Below are 24,690 nucleotides of genomic sequence, written 5' to 3'. Positions count from 1 at the left end.
TAGCGCTTTTTGGTGTGCACTGGGCCTGAGACTGAATGGACAATACAGGAACTGAGGATATTTCAGGAATGGAAGATCACGGATGCAAATTAAAAATATTTATCTAATTCTAGATCAGAGGAGAGAATATGAAAATCCTTTTTTTAATTTTTTTTTTTATAAAAAGGCTAATTTTAAACAATTTACTGACAATATAGACGTTTATAAACATCTTATTTGTGTACCTTCAGTGCAAATAAAATGTTTATGTAAGTCCACATTCATGCACAACTTGGGAGGGCGCATACGCGCTTGTGCACACGCATTTGTTCCCAATAGCCTATGGCATAAAGTGGTTAAAGCACAGCAGACAAGGAAAACACAGATACATTCTCCCTGTGTGTGTTAACAGAGAACAGCCTGTCTAATGCTTCGTACACACTTGCGATAACTATCGTTTGCAAAGAACGATAGTTACCAGACGAACGATATTGGAAAGATTGGTATGCAACGATGGGATGCAGCGATCATCATAAACATTTTAACAATAGTTCTCGCAGAAAAGAATGATCAGAAGGAAATGTTGCGTACATATTTATATAAAATTAAAAAAAACCTACCAACATGGAGTTACAATAGATAAAAATATATGATAGTTAACTTGCAAACAAAGTTTATTTGAAATTTGTAATGTAACAATCTTTACGGGTCACACTACACAGGAAGTACAGAAGCTGGGCAGAATCCAACGCAGGCACATTGGCCCTTGTAACGATCGTTCTCGGCCGATGTCTGTACACACTATAGTTTTGTAACGATTGTCAGTAGATACGATCCGTCAGGTTGGATATTTCCATCTTCCCGATGTCATTCTTTTGTCGTTCGTGTTAATGATCGTTGGGTAAAGTTCTTTCCCCGATTTTCGGCGGAACGATCGTTAATGAGCTGTTTCAAACGACCATAGTCGCCAGTGTGTACGCAGCATTATTCTCCCTTATTTGCAAGTAATCAGCAAATTTAAATCATGGCTGTCAGCTGCCTGAACTGTGCCAAGGTTCTGGGCTAACATGTAAACCCTGGAGGTTAACCCTTTCTGTGCTCCTAGGAAACCAGGAGGTAATCTCTGCAGGATTTCTGTTGGAGTTCTATAGGTAACAAAAAAATTATTTCTTTAAAGAGACACTGAAGCGAAAAAAAAAATATACTCATTTTTATTTTCAGTTAAATGATTTTACAGAGCAGGCTAGTGAACTTTTGACCTGTCCTCTGGAGAAAAATAAAATACAGTGACTGACAGTTGAGATAACAAGCTTGAGAAGACAGAGCTCTCTGTGACTTTGAAAGTCGTGGAGCTCAATGGCTCTTTTGCACAGATAACTGGAGTTTCTTAACTCCCTGTACTGGAAACAATATTAAACTTATGGCCTCTGCTCCTAATGTTTTATTTCTTAGCTGTACTACACATACAAATCATTATTGCATAATTTTTTTTGCTTCAGTGTCTCTTTAAAGGGAACCTAAAATGAGAGCGATATGGATTTTTCCTTTGAAATTAATACCAGTTGCCTGACTCTCCTGCTGATCCTGTGTCTCTAATACTTTTAGCCACAGCCCCTCAACAAGCATGCAGATCAAAAAGGAAAAAGTTTGCGCTTGTGTGGATGAATGTATTGCTGCTAGAGGTGGGGTCGGCTCAGACCCAATGATGAAAGAGAAAATGTGTATAGTACCACAGCGCAAAAAAGGGTGTGGAACTTGCCCCGGGCTATGCAAGCCCACTCGAGATGTAAGCAGATGACAGTACAGTACCTTAATAGAGGTTACATCTAGCTGCCCAAATACTTGCTGTAATTCCGATCTCTGTTTTTCAAGTAATCCTGATATCACAGCGGCGGGGGATAAGAGCTAGCTCGCTCTACCACTTCCTGTTTCCGGTCCGTCAAGCCCTACTGCCAGTAGGGTGCGTGCTGCACTGCAATGTAGTTCCGTGCACCAATAAAATCGCACCGGACAGCCTAAAAAAAAAGAGGCAACGTATAGTGCAGAGAGTAGCGAAATGAGTGGCCACCGCTTAGGAATCACTTACTAGAAGCAGAGCTTGTTTATTGCACGTAATAAAACACAAATGCAACGCGTTTCGCGGGCGTGACCCCGCTTCCTCAGGCAAAAATGGGTGCACAACTGGAATAAAAACAAAATGTATACACAATAACTACCCACAGAATTGCAACAATCGGCGCAGCAGATAATTGGTAGAAAGCACATAAAATAATTGCTACATAAGGCATTGCTACAAAAAAAAAAAAAATGTATGGCCCACATAAACACAGGGCCATGTTAACAACCTTAGATGTCAGAAATCAAATAGCTAAGGCTTAATGCTCACAGATTAGAGGGTTCATATTGTATGACTCAAAGTGAAACAGTTACATGGTAGAGCTGAGTAAAGGCCACTGTTTATTCCCAGACAACATTTCTTTTTTGTAAGAGGGAGGTAAGTCCACCCTAACATCCCCTCTGCTTTTAAACGGTTTTTTAAAACGTTTTACTCTGCTCTGGCGCCTCTGTATACCGAACTTTTGCTGATCTCAAGTTACTAAAGGTTGCCTTGAGAAATCCTGATCAAATTTCCTGTTTTATCTAACCTCTAGACTAGAGAGAGGCTGAATTTTGTTTAAATCCATTTTTATGAAAATTGAATGGTATAGGATAGATTGTAAATTTTTTGATTTATAGAACAAATTCTGAATCTGGTCGGATTGCCATTTTTCAGCATTTTCAATTATTATTTTTTCACAATTTGGGATAAATTAACCTCCTTAGCGGTAACCCCGTGCTGGAAAAACCCTCCCGCGGCCGTGCAGCCGCACAATTCGTACCGCCAGGGAGGGTAAACACGTTTGTGATTCACTGGTCAGATTTTTAAAATGTTACAATCAATCAGAAAAATTTATTGTAATGCTCAAATTGAAAATAAATATATATTATATTGTGTGTGGTCACTTATGAAACTGGTAATACTGTACAATCGAGATTGTACCATTAATGGGCAACTTTAGTCGCTGACCTTGAACAAGGATGAACACATGCTTGTCTCAGATGTGACCTGCTAAGGTGGCCATACACTGGTCGATTTGCCATCAGATCGACCAGCAGATAGATCCCTTTCTGATTGAATCTGATCAGAGAGGGATCTTATGGCTGCCTTTACTGCAAACAGATTGTGAATCTATTTCAGCATGAAATCGATTCACCATCTGTGGAGCTGCCGCCGCCCCCCTCCCCCTAACCCCCCCCTTTAAATACTAGTGTGGTTTATATTTATATTTTTTCCTCACAATGTTTACGTATCATTTTTGCTTTTAACTTTTTACTGTAATGGGTTTTAATCGTTTACCTATCAAGTTGGGGTGGCTGTAATGGGGATCACCCCCTTATTAATAGGATTACAAAGTAATGCCATTACTCACTTACTAGATTTTCTCCCATTGCCTCCTGGGCATTGTGCGGGTTGGCTTGCCCACTTCCTCCTGGGCATTGTGCGGGTTGGCTTGCCCACTTCCTCCTGGGAATTGTGCGGGTTGGCTTGCCCACTTCCTCCTGGGAATTGTGTGGGTTGGCTTGCCCACTTGCTCCTGGGCATTGTGTGGGTTGGCTTGCCCACTTGCTCCTGGGCATTGTGTGGGTTGGCTTGCCCACTTCCTCCTGGGCGTTGTGCGGGTTGGCTTGCCCACTTCCTCCTGGCTGTTGTGCGGGTTGATTTGCCAACTTCCTCCTGGGCATTGTGCGGGTTGGCTTGCCCACTTCCTCCTGGTAACTGTAGGAGTTGGCTTGCCCACTTCCTCCTGGCCGTTGTGCGGGTTGATTTGCCCACTTCCTCCTGGGCACTGTAGGAGTTGGCTTACCCACTTCCTCCTGGGCACTGTAGGAGTTGGCTAGCCCACTTCCTCCTGGTGACTGTAGGAGTTGGCTAGCCCACTTCCTCCTGGTGACTGTAGGAGTTGGCTTACCCACTTCCTCCTGGGCACTGTAGGAATTGGATTGCCCACTTCCTCCTGGGCATTGCAGGGTTGGTTTGCCCACTTCCTCTTGGGCACTGCAGGGGTTGGTTTGCCTGCTTCCTCCTGGGCATTGTGTGGGTTGGCTTGCCCACTTCCTTCTGGGCACTGTAGGAGTTGGCTTGCCCACTTCCTCCTGGTGACTGTAGGAGTTTGCTAGCCCACTTCCTCCTGGTGACTGTAGGAGTTGGCTAGCCCACTTCCTCCTGGTGACTGTAGGAGTTGGCTTGCCCACTTCCTCCTGGTGACTGTAGGAGTTGGCTTGCCCACTTCCTCCTGGTGACTGTAGGAGTTGGCTTGCCCACTTCCTCCTGGGCACTGTAGGAGTTGGCTTGCCCACTTCCTCCTGGTGACTGTAGGAGTTGGCTAGCCCACTTCCTCCTGGTGACTGTAGGAGTTGGCTAGCCCACTTCCTCCTGGTGACTGTAGGAGTTGGCTAGCCCACTTCCTCCTGGGCACTGTAGAAGTTGGCTAGCCCACTTCCTCCTGGGCACTGTGGGAGATATGGTTTAGCTTCTATTTAAATTTTCGAACACATCCAATCTGATTTTTATTGGAAATAAATCTCAAAAATGGCTGCTGTCAGTGTATCACAGGAAGAAATAATCATACACTATCGAAGCTGTTTGCAGCTAGATTTGCTGTGTAAACTACCTTAAACTATCTAAACTTTAGATAAGATATATAGACAAGTTACCTGTTACAGTTAGTTTTTCATCTCGGATCCGCTTTAAAGAGGAACAGGATTGACAATCCCAATCATTTGCCGGTACCCCCTGTCCCACAAGAAATCTTTACCTTTTCTCTAATCATCAGGGACATCTGTATGGCTGATATTGTGATGAAACCCCTCCCACAGTGTGATGTCAAGACCATGGTCCTGACCATTTACTGTGTAACCTCGTTGCATAGTTGCATTGTGGGAAACTGCTATGGGAAAAGCCATATATCCCTCTACGGAATGTTTACTGAGAGTTCTGTGCACAGAGATCACCTGGCGGGACTAAAGATGTTGCTACCGTAATATAAATCGGGGTCGAACACGGACTAAATCATTTATAAATGAATATTGTAAAAGAAAAAAGCAATTTCTATTCATTAGGTTATTTTCACTGCCGTTCACCTTAAACTGCCTTTTCTGCAAACATTGGCCCATAATAATCCTTTATTGGCAGAACTTGCTCTGTGTGTAGGTGATATTTGTAGTAGTTTTTCACCCTCTGTGTGCCTAGCTTTTGTTCTAGTTACTCAGTTCTGCATGGCATAGCCTGTATAAGGCTTGTTTTCCATAGGATGTCCTGGCTCTGGGTGGTTGTCACCTCTGGTGCTGCGTATCTATGTACCATGTGAATTGTTACTATTTACAGATGCTTGCATCGTCTCACCTCTCTTCCTCTTCTCTTTCTTCCCATTGTACAGTGGAATTGCATCAGTTGCGTTACCTGAACCTCAGCCGCTGTGCTTACATTGATGATTGGTGTTTAAGTCGCCTGCAAGTGTTTGGCCCATCCTTGGAAGTCCTTATTCTGGCAGGATGTCCTCAGGTCTCAGAGCGTGGTCTGGCCTCTCTGCACCATCTACAGTGAGTGTCCTGTTGTCATATGCCAGCATGTAGAGCTTTCTCCTACTGCAGTCATAAACCGTAAGCAAGCAAGTTTGCTGTGGGTAGATCAGTTATGAAATTGTTTCTGATTGGTTCCTTTCTGTCAGCCATTACCGGCAGTGGCAGATTTCACTTTCATGTCATTTTCTAACATTTGCTGCTCCTCCTTTGTTGTTTAAAGTGGACCTGAACTCTTGCACAGGACAGAAGGAAAACAGAGAAATGCCCTCTGTATGTATTTAGAGAGTTTAGCATGTTTAATTCCACCTCATCTGTGTCTAATCACAAGTTGTAATTTGATCTCTCCCCTCTGTCACATGACTGCCATTGCAGATGAGCTCATTTGAAAGCAAAGGCTGTTAGCAATATGTCTGCTTCCATGATGTAGAAACAGTGCAGATTTATTTTATTTATTTATTTATTATTTATTTTAGAATTTGTATCGGTGTAACAAAGAAATGTTTTTCTTTAAAGGACACCCGAGGCGAAAATAAACTAATGAAATAAACGTTTGTCTCTATCATCATTTTCCTAAAAATGACTTTCCACAGTTTTATCTTATGTTTAAATCTACTTTTTAATTTTTAACTGTTTATTATTTTTGCTCAATGCCACATTCATTGAAGTAGGCCAGAGCTAAAATATACGAACTATTGACCCTTTTTATCTCTTTCCTGCTCTCAGAAGCCATTTTCTGCTAGGAAAGTGTTTTATAGTTGGAATTTCTTATCAGTGAGGGTCACACTGTAGTCACTTCCTGTCTGAGTCAGCCACTTACAGTACATACATGATATTTAACTCTTTGAGGCAGAGAAAGAAAAAAGGAACACAGCTTAGTTATTTGTGTGCTAGGCACTGTACATAAACGTCTATCTCATTGTGTCACATGTCACCTCGGGTATCCTTTAAAAGGAACCTAAACTGAGAAGGATATGGATTTCTCCTTTTAAAGAGACTCCGTAACAAAAATTGCATCCTGTTTTTTATCATCCTACAAGTTCCAAAAGCTATTCTAATGTGTTTTGGCTTACTGCAGCACTTTCTACTATCACCATCTCTGTAATAAATCAACTTATCTCTCTCTTGTCAGACTTGTCAGGCCTGTGTCTGGAAGGCTGCCAAGTTCTTCAGTGTTGTGGTTCTGCTATGAACTCCCCCATCCAGGCCCCTCTCTGCACACTGCCTGTGTGATATTTAGATTAGTGCAGCTTCTCTCTGTTCTATTATCTTTTACAAGCTGGATAAATCCTCCTCTGAGCTGGCTGGGCTTTCACATACTGAGGAATTACATACAGGACAACCTACTTCCCGTTTTGGTGGCCATTTTGTTTGTTTATAAACAAACTTTTTAAAACTGTTTTTAACCACTTTTAATGCGGCGAGGAGCGGCAAAATTGTGACAGAGGGTAATAGGAGATGTCCCCTAACGCACTGGTATGTTTACTTTTGTGCGATTTTAACAATACAGATTCTCTTTAAAATACCAGTTGCCAGACTCTGCTGCTGATCCTGTGTCTCTAATACTTTTAGCCACAGCCCCTGAACAAGCATGCAGATCAGGTGCTCTGACTAATGTCAGACTGGATTAGCTGCATGCTTGTTTCAGGTGTGTGATTCAGACACTTCTGCAGCCAAAGAGATCAGCAAGACTGACAGGCAACAGGTATTTTTTGAAAGGAAACCTCCATATCCATCTCAGTTAAGGTTCCCTTTAAGTATGTTTTAAAGCAGAGAGGACGTTCTGAGTTCAGGTCCACTCTATTTCCTTTCTGTTTGTCTTTTAATGCATGTAGATATTTATTATTTTGGTCCTCTGGCCCTGCCATCCTTTTCATGTTGCTGAGTCACATGAGTCCACATATAGAGGAAACCTGGCTGCTGAACTAACATCAGTGCAAATACACTGGCAAGCTGAAGAACAATCAATTCAATGGGCCTGATCCAATTCACCTTTTGTCCTGGGTGATATTTCACCTCTTATCAATATAATGCCTTTTAAAGAGACACTGAAGCGAAAAAAAATATATGATATAATGAATTGGTTGTGTACTATGAATAATTACTAGAAGATTAGCAGCAAAGAAAATATTCTCATATTTTTATTTTCAGGTATATAGTGTTTTTTTCTAACATTGCATCATTCTATAATATGTGCAGATTACACAACACTCAGCATTCAAAATGAGTCTTTCAGAGCAGTCTGTGAAGTAATGACCTCTCCTCTAGCAGAGGAAACGTAAACAGTTCAATTACAGTTGAGATAATAAAAGTCAGATAACAGCCCTCTCCACGACTTAAAGGGAAGGTTCAGGGAGGAGATTAAAAAAATAAAAATAAATTTCCACTTACCTGGGGCTTCCTCCAGCCCGTGGCAGGCAGGAGGTGCCCTCGCCGCCGCTCCGCAGGCTCCCGGTGGTCTCCGGTGCCCGACCCGACCTGGCCAGGCCGACGGCCAGGTCGGGCTCTTCTGCGCTCCATTTCCTGGCACTTCTGCGTCCCACGCCGGCGCGCTGACGTCATCGGACGTCCGCCGGGCTGTACTGCGCAGGCGCAGTAGTTCTGCGCATGCGCAGTACAGCCCGGCGGACGTTCCGAGGCCAGGTCGGGTCGGGCACCGGAGACCACCGGGAGCCTGCGGAGCGGCGGTGAGGGCACCTACTGCCTGCCACGGGCTGGAGGAAGCCCCAGGTAAGTGGAAATTTATTTTTATTTTTTTAATCCCCTCCCTGAACCTTCCCTTTAAGGGGCCCATACACTCAGCTGATTTTCTGGCCGACCGATCGATCCCGATCGATCGATTGAAAATCGGTTGGCCGATCGATGGCCGATTTCGATGGATTTCCATCGAACTGGCAGGGTGGAAAATTTAGGTCGATCTGATGAGATTGCTTATCATTTTGCATTGGCCTTAATGGAAATCTGATGGCAAAAAAATGCCATCAGATCGAATTTCAATAGATTTCAAACTGAAATCTATTGGAATTCTATCCTGGTAAAAAATGTTCTAAAAACGCATCAGATAGATCATCAGATGCATTTCTTATCTATCTGCTGCCAATCTGACGAGTGTATGGGCACCTTAAAGAGGAACTGTAACATGAAAAGATCCCCTGGGGGGTACTCACCTCGGGTGGGGGAAGCCTCCGGATCCTAATGAGGCTTCCCACGCCGTCCTCCATCCGTCAGGGGTCTCGCTGCAGCCCTCCGTGGAGTCCGGGCAGCGGTGACGTCAATATTTACCTTCCTGGCTCCTGCGCAGGCGCTCTGACGGCTGTCGGCTCCGAACTATACGGAAATACCCGATCGCCGTCGGGTCCGCTCTACTGCGCAGGCGCAAGTTTCCTGCGCCTGCGCAGTAGAGCGGACCGGAATGAGATCGGGAATTTCCGTGTAGTTCGGAATGGAAAGCCGCCACAGCGCCCCCGCTGGAGCCAGCAAAGGTAAATATTGAAATGACAGTCGGCACAGTCGCCGGCTGTTCGGAGGGCTGCGGCGAGACCCCCGTGGGACAGAGGACGGCGTGGGAAGCCTCATTAGGATCCGGAGGCTTCCCCCACCCGAGGTGAGTACCCCCCAGGGGATCTTTTGAATGTTACAGAGTCTCTTTAAGTTAGTCGGAGAGCTTAATAGCTTTTTTGCATAGAGATAACTGGAGTTTCTCAACTCTTCCTGCACTGGAAACAATTAGACTGATGTATCTGATCTTAATGTTTTATTTCTTAGCTGTACTACACATACAAATCATAATATCATCATTTTTTTTCCGCTTCAGTGTCTCTTTAAGCCAGTAGAAAGTAAAGGAGGCCATACATCTATCGACTTGCCGGCCGATTGATCATCCAATTTGATAAGTGTTGAATAGAATGAAAATCTGTGCCACCAAGAGCAGGCGCAATCGACGATGGGACCAATTTCAGGCCGAAATTGGTTGCATGTATTGATCAGACATGCTGCAAGATGTGGGGCTGTCGTGGTCATTGAGGTGCGTGGCGGTAACTGCATGTGATATCGGGAAGACCAATAAAACCCGCAGCGCTGTCCCCCTTAAAGGAACTGTAGGGAGAGGTATATGGAAGCTACCATATTTATTCCCCCTTAAGCAATACCAGTTACCTGGCAGCCCTGCTGATCTATTTGGATGCAGCAGTGTCTGAATAACACCAGAAACAAGCATGCAGCTAATGTCAGTTCTGACATTAATGTCGGAAACACCTGATATGCTGCATGCTTGTTCAGGGTCTATGGCTAAAAGTATCAGAGACTGAGGATCAGCAGTACAGCCAGGCAACTGGTATTGCACAAAAGATAAAAAAAAAATAATGGCAGCCTCCCTACAGTTGTCCTACGATTGCCTAACGCTGATAGGCATCGGCAGGTCGTAATTGGTATTACATGGATTTTCCATGTCAGTTCACGGAGGGTGTCTCCGTGAACAGACTGCGAGCCGCCGATTGCGGCTCGCACACGAAGTGTAAACACGCGGGGAAGAAATCCCCGCTGTTTACATCATACGGCGCTGCTGCGCAGCAGCGCCGTAAAGCAGAACGGCGATCCCCGGCCTCTGATTGGCCGGGGATCGCCGGCATCTGATAGGCTGAAGCCTATCCGACGCAGCCCATAGCCTGCGGGAGAGGCAGGTAAGGGCAGAGAGGGCGGAAATCGCTGCACAGGGGGGCTTTGAGGAGCTCCCCCCACTAAGCAGAAATAGCCGGCGGCGATCAGACACCCAAAGCAGGACATCCCCCTAGTGTGGAAAAAAGGGGGGAAGTCTGGTCGCCCTGGCTCAATCCTGATCGGTGCTGCGGGCTGGAGAGCCCACGCAGCACCGATCATAGGAAAATCCCCTGGTCCTTAAGTGGTTAATGTAAAATGTGCCCCAGTGTAATGTACTTTACCTGTTGGTGTATGGGCAGATTCGATCCGAGAGAGCGGTCTCTCTTGGTTGATCTGCCCATACATCGCCTGATTTATGGGCACCTTAGGAAAATACTCAAAATAATTTTGACAGTACTTTTTCACCTATTTTTTTGTTACTTTTTTGATTGCAGACTGTTGAAAAGTTATTTTAAAGTGTACCAGAGACAGGGGCCCCTCAATAAAACATACATAACCAGGGCTTCCTGATTCCGCCTGATTGCTCCCACAGTGTCCTCTTCTTCCTCTCTGTTCGCCTGCTACTGGCCCCCAGAAAATCCATCAGTCGGGGCCAGTTGGCGCATGCACAGTCCAGCTAGGTGTGCTCCCCGTCTCGCTTCTGTTGTCGGACCATTCTACACCTGCTCAGTACTACTGCGCAGGCGCAAAACACTCCATGCAACATGAACGCCGCGGGCCGTGCATGCACAGTTGACCCTGGACTGGAGGACTTTCCAGGACGCGGGCAAATGGAGAGGGAGAAGAGGAAGCCGTGGGAGCAATCAGGCTGGAGGAATCCCCTTGTATGTATATTTATCATTAACCAGCCTGGCGATTACCGCCGGAGGCTGCCGCTCAGGCCCTGCTGGGCCGATTTTAATCAAATAAAAAGGAGCACACACAGCCGGCACTTTGCCAGCCACGTGTGCTACCTGATCGCCGCCGCAGCAGCGGCGAAAGAGGGTCCCACGAGCCCAGCTCAGCCGGACCAAACAGTTCCGGCCAGCGCTAAGGGCTGGATCGGAGGCGGCTGACGTCCATGACGTCACTCCGCTCATCGCGGCCTTTCTTGTTGAGGCGATCGGAAGTACGCAACAGGAGCGCCCTCTAGTGGGCTTTCATACATCCAACTTTCAGCAAATTTTCAGCTTTAATAAAAAAAAAAACATCCGGTCGCCAGCCTGGCGATCTTAATAGAACGCCAGGCTTTTTAAAAGGCCGTGTCAGGTTCCCTTTAAATGGAAGATGAAAATGATCTTCTATAGAGAAAGGAAAAAAAAAAAAAGTCCAATGTGTATTTGATGAAATATGTTTGTTTTTGTCAAATGTGGAAACTTGATCGCAATCAGATTAATAATTTAACCACTTCACCACCACAGTGCTAAATTTCTCCGTCCCTCTGCGCACCGCTTCACCCCCAGGGACGGAGAAAGGCGCACTTGTTTGTTTACTGGCTGGGAGTGGGCGGGGAACTCTCGCGCACACTCCAGCCAGCCCGCACAGCAGGTTACTAATTGGATGTTATGCTGGGAATACACGGTTCGTTTTTGCCTTCGTTTAAACCTTCGATTCGTTCGGTAAACGAATCGAGTGTTGAAAACGTATGTGAAAATAGTCATAATCTCATTATAGTTTCGATTAATAGACCCCAAAAACGAACGACTAGTGATCGAACATGTTTGATATTATCTCTCTTTATCCATCTAATCGAGCCATTGGTAGGCTTGATGGCTGTTCAGATCGATTATATATTCGTTTATGCTAGTCCGTCCCTGTAAAAAGGGATTTTCGTTTCGTTTCTTTGCAGCCTTCGATCATTGGAAAAACGAAGCCATCAGAATCGAAAAAAAAAACGAAACCGTGGGTGGTGATATTAACCGTATGATCGATTATTTCGGGATCGAAAAGGACAAAAGGCACAATCGAAACGAAGGTTTAAACGAAGGCAAAAACGAACCGTGTATTCCCAGCATTAGGAACAAGCGTTCCTAAATCCAATTAGCCTCGCCGATTGCGAGTAGAATGAAGACGGCTTCAAACAAATGCCGTCTTCATTCAAAACAATGCAAGGTAAACAAACTTGCAGCCCGCGATCGCGCGCCCCCGCGACCCGCGCGCGCGCACACACCCCGGCTCTGCAGTACAATGATTGGTTATGGGGACTCTCCAGTCCCCAATAACCAATCATAGTACATCAGTACAGTAATGGAAGCAGCGCTGAAAGGGAAAAATCGCGCTGGTGTTTCAGGGGTAAAACCCCTCAGTTGTGAAATGGTTAAAGGACAACTGTAGCAAGTGAGCTATGGAGGCTGCCATATTAATTTCCTTTTAAAGGTCAACTGTAAAGAGAGGGATATGGAGGCTGCCATATTTATTTTCTGTTAAACAATACCAGTTGTCTGGCAGCCCTGCTGATCTATTTGCCACTCAAGTTCACAGGCTCCACGGAAGCAGTACCCCAGGTGTACTCAAACCTAGGTTTTGCCGGTGCCAAGCCTCAACCGGATTGCTCACTCGGTCCTGGATTGCACTAAATTGAAAGAGAGGCGGCACACCACTGACTGCAAAGATGCTTGTATTTGAGAACAAAAGCACTACATGTTCTAGACACGCAGGTCCTTCATCAGGCGCCTGATGAAGGACCTGCGTGTCCGTAACATGTAGTGCATCTGTTCTCAAATACAAGCATCTTTGCAGTCAGTGGTGTGCCGCCTCTCTTTCAATTTGCTGCTGTAGGGTCTGAATAACACCAGAAACGAGCATGCAGCTAATCTTGTCCGATCTGACAATGTCAGAAACACCCGATCTGCTGCATGCTTGTTCAGGGGCTATGGCTAAAAGCATTAAAGGCAAAGGATCAGCAGGACAGCCAGGCAACTGGTATTGTTTAAAGGGAAATAAATATGGCAACCTCCATGTCCCTCTCACTTCAGTTGCCCTTTAATGGCCCATACACAGGCTCAGACAAAATGCCTGATTGTTGTCTGATGTTGGTCTGTTGGATGATAATCAGGCGTGTGTACAGGCGGCAAACGACTAGACGAGCGACTGATAACAGATGGTTTGCCCGATCCATCCAGCGGATCAACTCGCAGTATGTAAATGAGTGAGTCGTTTAGTTGGTTGGTGCGTGAGAAATACAAGTCACGTAATGGTTTGTCGTGGTGTCTGTCGTGCACTTTGTTGGAAGTGTGTTTGACCCTTAAAGTGAACCAGAGACGAAGCACCCTCATGTATTTTACCATATATATCAGTGGGAACATTAGAGAAAACACATACCATGCTCTCTGTTTCATTCTTCACTGCTCAGCCTGCTTGTTATCAGCCCTGATAAATTCCCCAACTGAGCACTCAGTCTGGCTTTGCTCAGTAATCATTATAGCTGAGTTTATCTTCTCTGGTGTCTTTTCAAGCCCAAGCCTGCCCCCTTCTGGCTCTGCTAAAATGACTCAGCTATAATGATTCCTGAGCAAAGCCAGACTGAATACTCAGTCAGGGATTTTATCATTGCTGATAACAAGCAGGCTGAGCAGTGAAGAATGGAGAAAACACCTACCCTGCTTTCTGTTTCAGTGTTCCCACTGATATATATGATAAAATACATGAGGGTGCTTCGTCTCTGGTTCACTTTAAGTGTTTTTGTTTTTTATCGCAGCACAATATGTGCCATTGTGTAACATCAGCAGCAATAAATCTTAACCAGGTACATACAATTATGTGTACAGTGCAATCTATGGTCTAAAGCAACCGGTTGAGGATCTAGTGTGTATAGAGCTATATGCATATGTACGACACTCAGCCCCAAACTGGCAGGGGGGCCCCTGTAAACACGCTAGATTCTCTGCAGGGGTGGTCCCTATTGGCCTCCTTAGGATGTCTAGCTTATGTACAAGGTCGGTAGATGAAGGCTCAGTCTTCATCTTCTGTTTTATATCATTGTCATCATCCTCCAGCACCATTCATTGTCACCCGAGACTTGTGTCATCATAATCTTCCAACTTCATGCATCGTCCCCCGAGACTCCTGTGTTGTCGTCATCTTCTAGCACCATTCATTGTCACCCCAGTCCCCTCTGTCGTCCTCATCCTCCAGAAGCAAGCATTGTCTACCCAATCCCCTGTGTCATCACCATCCTCCAGCACCATTCATTGTAAACCCAGTTCCCTGTGTCTCCATCCTCAGTCACCATGCATTGTAACCTAAGTCCTCTGTCATCACTATCCTCCAGCACCATGCATTGAAACCCCATTTCTCAGTATCATCACCATCCTCCAGCATCATGCACAGTGTTCTCCCCAGATTTTTTTTCCAGCTGGGTGGCATGAAAAAGTAGCCGGGTGGGGCGAGATGAGAGAATGCAAGGCCGGTGCTTCTGTGTGCAACTCTAACAGCATAGGAGGAGGAGGTGAGCTGATGAGAGCCGGGTGGTCACCAAAACTAGTCGGTGGAGCACCCAGCTAAAAAGTGCCTGGGGGGAACCCTGATGCATTGTAACCCCATTTCTCAGTGTTGCCCTCATCCTCCAGCCCCATGGAGTGTAACCCCAGTCCTCTGTCATCACCATCCTCCAGCACCATGTATTGTAACCTCAGTCTCCTGTGTATTCGTCCTTTAGCACCATGCATTATAACCCCAGTCCTCTGTCATCACTATCCTCCAGCACCATGCTTTCTAATCAGTATCCTTCAGGGTTCAGGGTAGGCAAGGACCATGGTACATGATCACAGCCGGGGTCAGCAGCAGAGACATTGACATGAAGGCTGACAGGGTTTTAAAATCAAGTGATTGAAGCCGTATTGTATGAAGAAAAAAAAGTTACTGTTACTGTGTGTCTGTCCTGTGTGTCTGTCCTGTGTGTCTGTCCTGTGTGTCTGTCCAGTGTGTCTGTCCAGTGTGTCTGTCCAGTGTGTCTGTCTAGACGTGTGTCTGTCCAGACGTGTGTCTGTCCAGACGTGTGTCTGTCCAGACGTGTGTCTGTCCAGACGTGTGTCTGTCCAGACGTGTGTCTGTCCAGACGTGTGTCTGTCCAGACGTGTGTCTGTCCAGACGTGTGTCTGTCCAGTGTCTCTGTCCAGTGTCTCTGTCCAGTGTGTATTTCCAGTGTTCCTAGTTAAAGTTTAGTGAGTGACCTATTAATTTTATTTATTTTAGTATTTATATAGCGCCGACATCTGAAGTGCTGTACAGAGTATACTGTCTTGTCAGTAACGGTCCCTCAGAGGGGCTCACAATCCCTACCATAGTCATATGTCTATGTATGTATCATGTAGTGTATGTATCTAGTCTAGGTCCAATTTAGGGGGAAGCCAATTAACTTACCTGTGTGTTTTTGGGATGTGGGGGGAAACCGGAGTGCCCGGAGGAAACCCACACAGACACGGGGAGAACATACAAGCACACCTTGCAGATGTTGGGATTTGAACCGGGCACCCAGCGCTGCAAGGCGAGAGAGCTAACCATTGCGCCACCGTGCTGCCCATATTGGCTGTTTCTGCCCTCATTCATTCACATTGCCTCTTATCTTTCAGGAATCTTAAGTATTTGGATATATCAGACCTCCCCAATGTAGAGAACAAGGGTTTGACCCGGATTCTTCTGGAGGAAGTCCTGCCGGCCTGTGAGATTGCGGGGATGGAGTACTTGGATGAGCTGAAGGAGAGCAGTGTCCAGACAGAGGTGTAGTAAAGCAGGTGAGAGATGTGTTCAGGTGCGACGTTAGGCTGATAGAGCCAGGGCACTCGCCCAAATCTATCACAGTGCTGCTCTGAATGTTGTCCTTCCACTGAGCCCAGCGGCAGTGCTCCAAATGTTGGGGGAATGCTGGAGCTACGTCTCTGTTGCTATGGCACTGCGTTGCCACCATTACAGTGGGCGGCGTGGTGCAGAGGAGCCCTTAGAGGCGGAAGCATGCATGAGAAGTAAGTTTGTAGGGGGTGGAGCTACTGCCCCCATATCGCATGGGGCCGATCACCTGGTGAGGGAGGCGGGAGGAATGCATCTGTAGCTCTCCCCCTATACATCTTCTACATGCCTCCGACACTCTGCCTAGTATTGTTAAAAGTTGCCTACTTGTAGCTCCGCCCCCTGCATGTCTCCATCTCCTGCATGCCTCCGACACTCTGCCTAGTATTGTGAAATGCTGCCTACATGTAGCTCAGCCCCCTGCACATCTCCATCTCCTGCATGCCTCCGACACACTGCCTAATATTGTGAAATGCTGCCTACATGTAGCTCCGCCCCCTGCACGTCTCCATCTCCTGCATGCCTCCGACACACTGCCTAATATTGTGAAATGCTGCCTACATGTAGCTCAGCCCCCTGCACGTCTCCATCTCCTGCATGCCTCCAACACTCTGCCTAGTATTGTGAAATTCTGCCTATTTATGATATTCCTATGTGGGAACATATCTGCCGTACTGTGAATGTCGCTATAGGTGGTGCATTGCAGTGCCGCAAGCCGTGTTACAAAGTGGGTCGTTATGCCGCACCTCAACTCACCACTGTGAATGTAGCCCAGGCTGCTACGTTCATGTATATTTGGCCCCACCCATGACCACACCCACTTTCCATCACATAGCAATGCCTATTTATTTTTGCACCGCAGTTCACCACTGACCTGCTGCCCAGAGGTCCCCCGGATCTCCCGGGACCCTAGCAACGTCCCTGCTGCTGTCTCTGGTCAGGGTGGTGTAATCAGGTCTGTGAATCATGAAGTCATCATGTCAGGTGGTGGGTTACCACAGCGACATTTTCCTAAGTTACCCATTAGACCAGTACAATTTAAAGTTACGCCAGTACAATTTAAAGTTACGCCTTAACGGTACAAATTTTAATGCACAATATTATTTATTTTTTTTGTGATCAGTTTATTTAGATTGTATAGTACAGCGTTGCGATTGCAACCTTGGTGAGCCCAGTCAATCATGAGCAATCACATTAATACCTCTCTCTAAACCAACTTGCAGATCACCCACTTCCCCCTCCTCCTTACCCCCCGCACTTACTTACACATCCATTATGTGGGTGGGGGTGATCTGCCTGTGCTTCTGCAGGGGGTGTCAACGGGGTCCCTAACTGGCACACGTGCTGTAGCTCCGCCTTGCTATGCAGCATGATGTCTGTCACTTTGATCCAAGCGGCCTGGCGCTGTGCTGGACTAGATCTGGCAGCGGTGCAGGCAACAGTGAGCCCATATGGGCACACATATTACGTGGTGCAGCGTGGGGTCGGCAGTTATCAAATTGTTTATTATATCTGACAAGGCTGCCTCCAGTGACAGCCATATTGCTCCTTGTCAGCCTAGGGCCGAGTCTGACAGTGGATTGGAAAGGGTTAAAGGTTTTCTTAAAGGATACCAGAGACAAAGGGAGGAGGAGAAATGGGGTAAACAGGCATGAATGGGGAGCTGTGCTGATGCCCACCGCTTCCTCCCCGGTTTCTTCTGCCTCCCTCTTTTCTTAACTAGAGACCCCCGGCAGCGGGGATAACTGCGCCTGCGCTGGCCCGGCTGCACGCATCCTACAGCGAGGGACCTCGCCCGGGCAGTAAATCATGACGTCATGCGCAGAGGGCTTCTGGCTGCAGTCACGCACTGTAGGACGTGTGCAGTCAGGCCGACGCAGTGATCCCGACGTCCTCGCTGCGGCCCTCCTCTGTGTCCCATAAAGATTGCCGACCCATCGGCGCTTTGGCGCAAGCACTCATGCGCAGAGACGCCAACCCGCTGATGGGTCGGCAATCTTTGCAGTTGGCCAGCGGGACCCCAAGGAGGACTTGAGCTGCGGTGAGGGACTGAAATGACTTCTAAAGGCAGGAAGAAGCCCCAGGTGGCTCCCGTCTCTGCAGTACGGCCCGGTAGCCTGGCTTGAGTTGCGTGGAACGCTCCTGGGATTTGCGATGCAGCCAGGCTACTGGGCCGTACTGCTAGGGACAGGAGCCACCTGAAGAGACTGCAAGGGACCAAGAGGCCTCAACGGGGCTTAAAGGGTGATTGCTCAGTTCTGATTCTTCTTGACTTGTCAGCAGCATTTGATACTGTGGATCATGAAATTCTTATCCAGCGACTGAAGAATTACTGTGGCCTAAGGGGTACTGTTCTTAGATGGTTTCAGACCTTCCTATGTGGCAGGACACTGCAAGTATGTCTGGGCACACACTACTCTAATCCAGTGCCACTTGCCTATGGAGTTCCACAGGGTTCTGTACTATCACCATTACTCTTTGCAGCCTACATGCTCCCACTGGGCAAAATAATCCAGAACTATGGCCTAGGATACCATTGTTATGCAGATGACACACAACTGTATCTGTCCTTCAAGCCTGGCACCCAAGACCCATCAGCATCCATAAATGCGTGTCTAGTGGATTTACAAAATTGGATGAACACCAGCTGGCTGAGGCTGAACTCTGACAAAACAGAGGTGTTGGTGGTAGGTGGTCCACACATGATGGATAAAGTTCAAAACGCTCACCACCTCAAACTAGCAATTGGGGGAGATACTGTACAGTATAAAGACTCTGTGCGAAACCTTGGGGTGATCCTGGATGGAAATCTAAAACTCAAACAGCAGGTATCAGCTGTCGTCAAGTCTTCCTTCTTCCATCTAAGAAATATAGCGAAAATCAAACACCTTATCCCAGCTGAGGACCTACCTGCCCTGGTTCATGCATTTGTATCCTCCCGCCTAGACTACTGCAACGCCCTGTTCATCGGATCTACAGATAAGGCTCTGCGCCCCTTACAGCTAGTACAGAATGCTGCAGCCAGACTCCTAGCCAATGCCCCCCGCAGCTCACACATCACCCCATGAAGAAGAGAAGAACCGAGAGCCCGATATGGTGTAGTATGTCAAGGTAATTGGATAATTAGAAAGAGTATGAATTGTATACTCACAAACCAGGGTTACCTCCAGGCAACCACTGTATAGGCAGGTGAGGAGATTAGCCTGTCCTCACTCAGGAATAAGAAGTCGCTCTCTGTAGGCTTGAAAAACAAGAAGGGGTATCCCCCTCCACCAAAGGTGGATACAATCAGTATTATGGTAGAGAACAGAGGCGCCAAAAGGACAAAAACAATATTTAAAAGTTTTAAAATTATTGCTTAGGAGGCAGTGGTGGACTCACCTCCCACAAGCAGACACAACAACTGTGTATTCACAAAAGGGACATTTATTGCACTCCCACAAGCAGACACAACAACTGTGTATTCACAAAAGGGACATTTATCAGTGCACTGAGGCGCCAGGTGCTATCTGGACATACTGCTGTTGTGTGCTCCTTCCTGTAATTGCCTGATGGGGCGGGTTTGACCTGCGAAGCGCGTTGCGACCTTATTTGGAGTATACCAATAAATGTCCCTTTTGTGAATACACAGTTGTTGTGTCTGCTTGTGGGAGGTGAGTCCACCACTGCCTCCTAAGCAATAATTTTAAAACTTTTAAATATTGTTTTTGTCCTTTTGGCGCCTCTGTTCTCTACCATAATACACATCACCCCAGTACTGCAAACTCTTCACTGGTTGCCAGTAAAATGGAGAATCAATTTTAAGATCTGCCTGCTGACATTCAAGGCTCTACACCACATGGGACCCAAATACATAGCGGATCTATTGGAACTTTATGCCCCTTCACGCACCCTCCTCTCTGCCAACAAGATGAAGCTGGTTATTCCCAGGATACACTTAACATTTGGTGCTCGGGCCTTTTCCTACGCAGCCCCTACTCTATGGAACTCACTTCCACAATCAGTACGAGAGGCTCCTTCTCTGGACAGCTTTAAAAAAAGGCTAAAAACTCACCTCTTTTCCCGAGCCTTTGAGACTGCATAATGCAAGGTCGCAGCGCTTTGAGTCCCCAGGGAGAAAAGCGCTATATAAATATTATTGTTATTGTTAAAGGAAATGTTAAATCTGAGATGTGTTTCATCTCAGGTGCCCTTTAAATTGACACTGAAGTGAACAAAAATGTTTATATAATGAATTGGTTGTGTAGTACAGATAATTACTAGAACATTAGCAGCAAAAAAAATATACTCATATTTTTATTTTCAGATTAAAAAATAAAATAAATATATATATATATATATATATTATATATTTTTTTTTAATAACATTGCATCATTCTCTAATATTTGCAGTTTGCACACTACTCAGCATTCTAAATGATTTCACATAGCAGGCTAGTGACTTTTTGAACTTTGCTCTGCAGAAAAAAAACAAAATACATTGACAGACATTAGAGATAATAAGCTTCAGAAGACAGAGTTCTGTGCAACTAGAGTAGCTCTTTTGCATAGTTAACTGGTGTTTAACTCTTCCTGTACTGGAAACAATATTATGCTGGGAATACACGGTTCGTTTTTGAGGTGATTAGATGGTTCGATAGATAATTTCCGACATGTCTGATCTCCCTTTCGATCCTCTCGCTGCTCGATTTCTGACAAAAGTGAATGGAGAAAGATTAAAAAAAAAGCGGAAGATAAGAGAATTGAGTGGCAAAAACGATTGAGGAGAATCGAGCGCCAGAAACGACCCATGTATTCCCAGCATTAGACTCATGTCTCTGCTCCTAATGTCCTATTTCTTAGCTGTACTACACATACAAATCATTTATATCATAAGTTTATTTTCACTTCAGATTCCATTTAACATCATAGCATAAACTGGCTTGTATGGCCAATAGGATAATGTCAGCTTCCTAGCCAGTAGTACTTTGGTTTGTTCCTAAAGCCAGACACCTTTTTTATATTCATTTAAAATGACTGAACTTTGTCATTGATGAAATGCCTTGAGCGTTATATCTTGCAAAACAACATGGAGATTACATGAGTATATTAAAAACAGAGTAGCCAGTGTCAGTAGAAGGATGTTTGCACCAACTCTACAGCCCTGGTTTTAGCAGTTAAAAAAGGGGCACTATGGCGAAAAAATTCTAAAATTTTAAATATGTGCAAACATATACAAATAAGTACGACCTTTTTTCCAGAGTAAAATGAGCCATAAATTACTTTTCTCCTATGTTGCTGTCACTTACAGTAGGTAGTAGATCTGACAGAAGCGACAGGTTTTGGACTAGTCCATCTCTTAATAGGGGATTCTCAGGGATGTATTTATTTTCAAAAGCACTTAGTGAATGGCAGTTGCTCTGTCCAACTGCCAAAAAACTGTGTAGTGAGCAGGGAAGCTGGCCAGCATCATTGTTTAAAGGACCACTCCCACGAAACATTATATTTTCAAACATCCCCACAGTAGTTATAGCAACCATAAAGAATATTGACAGTGTCATTTATTTCAATTTCTAGCATGGCCCTTTAAAGTTCCATATGACACTGTATACTGCACACGTCAATCCCTGCACTCCCGCTGACGGACTTCTGTATGTATAAATCCATCACAGGGGAAGCCTGGTCAGAAACTAAGTAACTGATGGTATAATCCTTCCCTCGGCCCCAGTCTTTCCCAACTGCCATAAATTCTCCTGCTATCTCTTGGCTGACCAGGTCCCTGCAGCCCCCACTCTCTGCCCAAGAATTCAGTAGATAGCTTTCAGCACAGCGCAGACATCGCTGTGCAATAAGATGCTCGTCCAGCTCCTCTCCCATATTCAGTCGACGTAAACACTGCTGCTCTATCTGCTTCTAATGACGCGCAGTCCTGTGACAGAGCGTCATTAGATGCAGCCACAGCAGCAGTGTTTACATTGACTGAATAGGGGAGAGGAGCTAGCTAGAGCATCTTATTGCACAGCGATGTCTGCGCTGTGCTGAAAGCTATCTTATTTGTCTATGTTTGCACATATTTTAAATTTTAAATTTTTTCGCCATAGTGCCCCTTTAAGAGAAGCGTGCAAATGTCCTGTTATATGCACTTAGCGTAAACACTTTAGATAATAGATGGCTATTAGTGCTGCTGATGGTCCTAATGTATCCCTTACATTGTGTGGTGCAGTATGGCGCACAGTGCTGCACATACCATCTCGTGTGCAGGAACAGCAGACATTGGACAGCAAGCAATGCCTGACCTTTCCACTAAAGCGCAGCAGTTTGTTGCAATTATGCACTTCGACACTTGTCCTGGCCTAGGCTATGGTGCTTCGAAAATCCAATATGTACATTACAGTTGCACATAAATAATTTCAAACATATAAAGTGCAAACCTAGTCAAATAGCAGCACTGGGGAGAACACTGAGTTCCAGTCAGGCTGTGTCCCAGCTACAGTGATTCATAGTATCACCTTCTCTCCTCAATATGTAACACAGATGCTGCTGTTATCCAGCTGAGTTCCTGGTGACAGTCACTGCAGCAGCAACTTGAAACGGCAACAGACTTGCACCATTGTATTGTTGTTGTAGTAATACAAGTCTCTGGAGCGTCTAGGTCAGGCTTTTTCAACGAGGGTCCACTGGTACTCCAGGGTTCCTTAAGTACTCTGCAGGGGGTTCCTTGACATTTTCCCCCGTCGTGGGGGAAATATTATAGAACTCATTAAAATAGGGGATACGGTAAAAAAAAAAAAACTTGGGGGGAGGGGTCAAAATAATAATGAGCACATAAATAAAAAGCACCAGAATAAGGAGACACAGTATGAGGGACACTGCAATAGTGGGAAGTGAAGTAAACAGCTACACCTACTTTTAAAAAAAACCTTAAAGCAGGGGTGCCCACACTTTTTCGGCTCGCGAGCTACTTTAAAATATGCCGAGGCCAGATCATCTACCAACGTCTCAAATGCTAAGCACGCCCCCCGGTGTAGGTTAGCCAAGTATATTTGCCTGCAGCGTAGGTTGGCCAGGTATATGTGCCTGCAGCGTAGGCTAGCCAGGTATATGTGCCTGCAGCGTAGGCTAGCCAGGTATATGTGCCTGCAGCGTAGGCTAGCCAGGTATATGTGCCTGCAGCGTAGGCTAGCCAGGTATTTGTGCCTTCAGCGTAGGCTGGCCAGGTATATGTGCCTGCAGCGTAGGTTGGCCAGGTATATGTGCCTGCAGCGTAGGTTGGCCAGGTATATGTGCCTGCAGCGTAGGTTGGCCAGGTATATGTGCCTGCAGCATAGGTTAGCCAGGTATATGTGCCTGCAGCGTAGGCTAGCCAGGTATATGTGCCTGCAGCGTAGGCTAGCCAGGTATATGTGCCTGCAGCGTAGGCTAGCCAGGTATATGTGCCTGCAGCGTAGGCTAGCCAGGTATATGTGCCTGCAGCGTAGGCTAGCCAGGTATATGTGCCTGCAGCATAGGTTGGCCAGGTATATGTGCCTGCAGCGTAGGTTGGCCAGGTATATGTGCCTGCAGCGTAGGTTGGCCAGGTATATGTGCCTGCAGCGTAGGTTAGCCAGGTATATGTGCCTGCAGCGTAGGCTAGCCAGGTATATGTGCAGCGTAGGTTAGCCAGGTATATGTGCCTGCAGCGTAGGTTAGCTAGGTATATGTGCCTGCAGCGTAGGTTAGCCAGGTATAAGTGCCTGCAGCGTAGGTTGGCCAGGTATATGTGCGGTATAGGTTAGCCAGGTATATGTGCCTGCAGCGTAGGTTAGCCAGGTATATGTGCCTGCAGCGTAGGCTAGCCAGGTATATGTGCAGCGTAGGTTAGCCAGGTATATGTGCCTGTAGCGTAGGTTAGCCAGGTATAAGTGCCTGCAGCGTAGGTTGGCCAGGTATATGTGCGGTATAGGTTAGCCAGGTATATGTGCCTGCAGCATAGGTTAGCCAGGTATATGTGCAGTATAGGTTAGCCAGATATAAGTGCCTGCAGCGTAGGTTAGCCAGGTATATGTGCCTGCAGCGTAGGTTAGCCAGGTATGTGTGCGGTATAGGTTAGCCAGGTATATGTGCCTGCAGCGTAGGTTAGCCAGGTATATGTGCAGTATAGGTTAGCCAGCTATATGTGCCTGCAGCGTAGGTTAGCCAGCTATATGTGCCTGCAGCGTAGGTTAGCCAGGTATATGTGCCTGCAGCGTAGGTTAGCCAGGTATATGTGCAGTATAGGTTAGCCAGGTAAATGTGCAGCATAGGTTAGCCAGGTATATGTGCCTGCAGCATAGGTTAGCCAGGTATATGTGCCTGCAGCGTAGGTTAGCCAGGTATATGTGCAGTATAGGTTAGCCAGGTATATGTGCCTGCAGCGTAGGTTAGCCAGGTATATGTGCAGTATAGGTTAGCCAGGTATATGTGCCTGCAGCATAAGTTAGCCAGCTATATGTGCCTGCAGCGTAGGTTAGCCAGGTATATGTGCCTGCAGCGTAGGTTAGCCAGGTATATGTGCAGTATAGGTTAGCCAGGTATATGTGCAGCGTAGGTTAGCCAGTTATATGTGCCTGCAGCATAAGTTAGCCAGCTATATGTGCCTGCAGCGTAGGTTAGCCAGGTATATGTGCAGGACAGGTTAGCCAGGTATATGTGCCTGCAGCGTAGGTTAGCCAGATA

At 46.2% G+C, this 24,690-nt stretch overlaps 1 protein-coding gene across 3 annotated transcripts in view; it reads left to right on the top strand.

Moving 5' to 3' along the window:
• LOC137528898 (distal membrane-arm assembly complex protein 2-like) overlaps window positions 1-24,690 on the top strand; it is an 84,490-nt gene that overhangs the window by 36,048 nt on the left and 23,752 nt on the right. For 2 of the 3 annotated variants that reach the window (XM_068250646.1, XM_068250648.1), the window contains exons 5-6: window positions 5,457-5,619; window positions 15,804-15,965. In XM_068250646.1, the coding sequence (XP_068106747.1) occupies window positions 5,457-5,619; window positions 15,804-15,957 (317 nt within the window). In that variant the 3' untranslated portion in view covers window positions 15,958-15,965. Of the gene's footprint in view, window positions 1-5,456; window positions 5,620-15,803; window positions 15,966-24,690 lie in introns of those variants that run through there. The other variant, XM_068250645.1, reaches the window with a different exon arrangement.

This window comes from Hyperolius riggenbachi, chromosome 8 (genome assembly GCF_040937935.1).
Source record: "Hyperolius riggenbachi isolate aHypRig1 chromosome 8, aHypRig1.pri, whole genome shotgun sequence".
Taxonomy (NCBI): Eukaryota; Metazoa; Chordata; class Amphibia; order Anura; family Hyperoliidae; genus Hyperolius; species Hyperolius riggenbachi.
The sequence above is the reverse complement of the archived record's forward strand: the minus strand, read 5'-3'. Positions and strand labels throughout refer to the sequence as shown.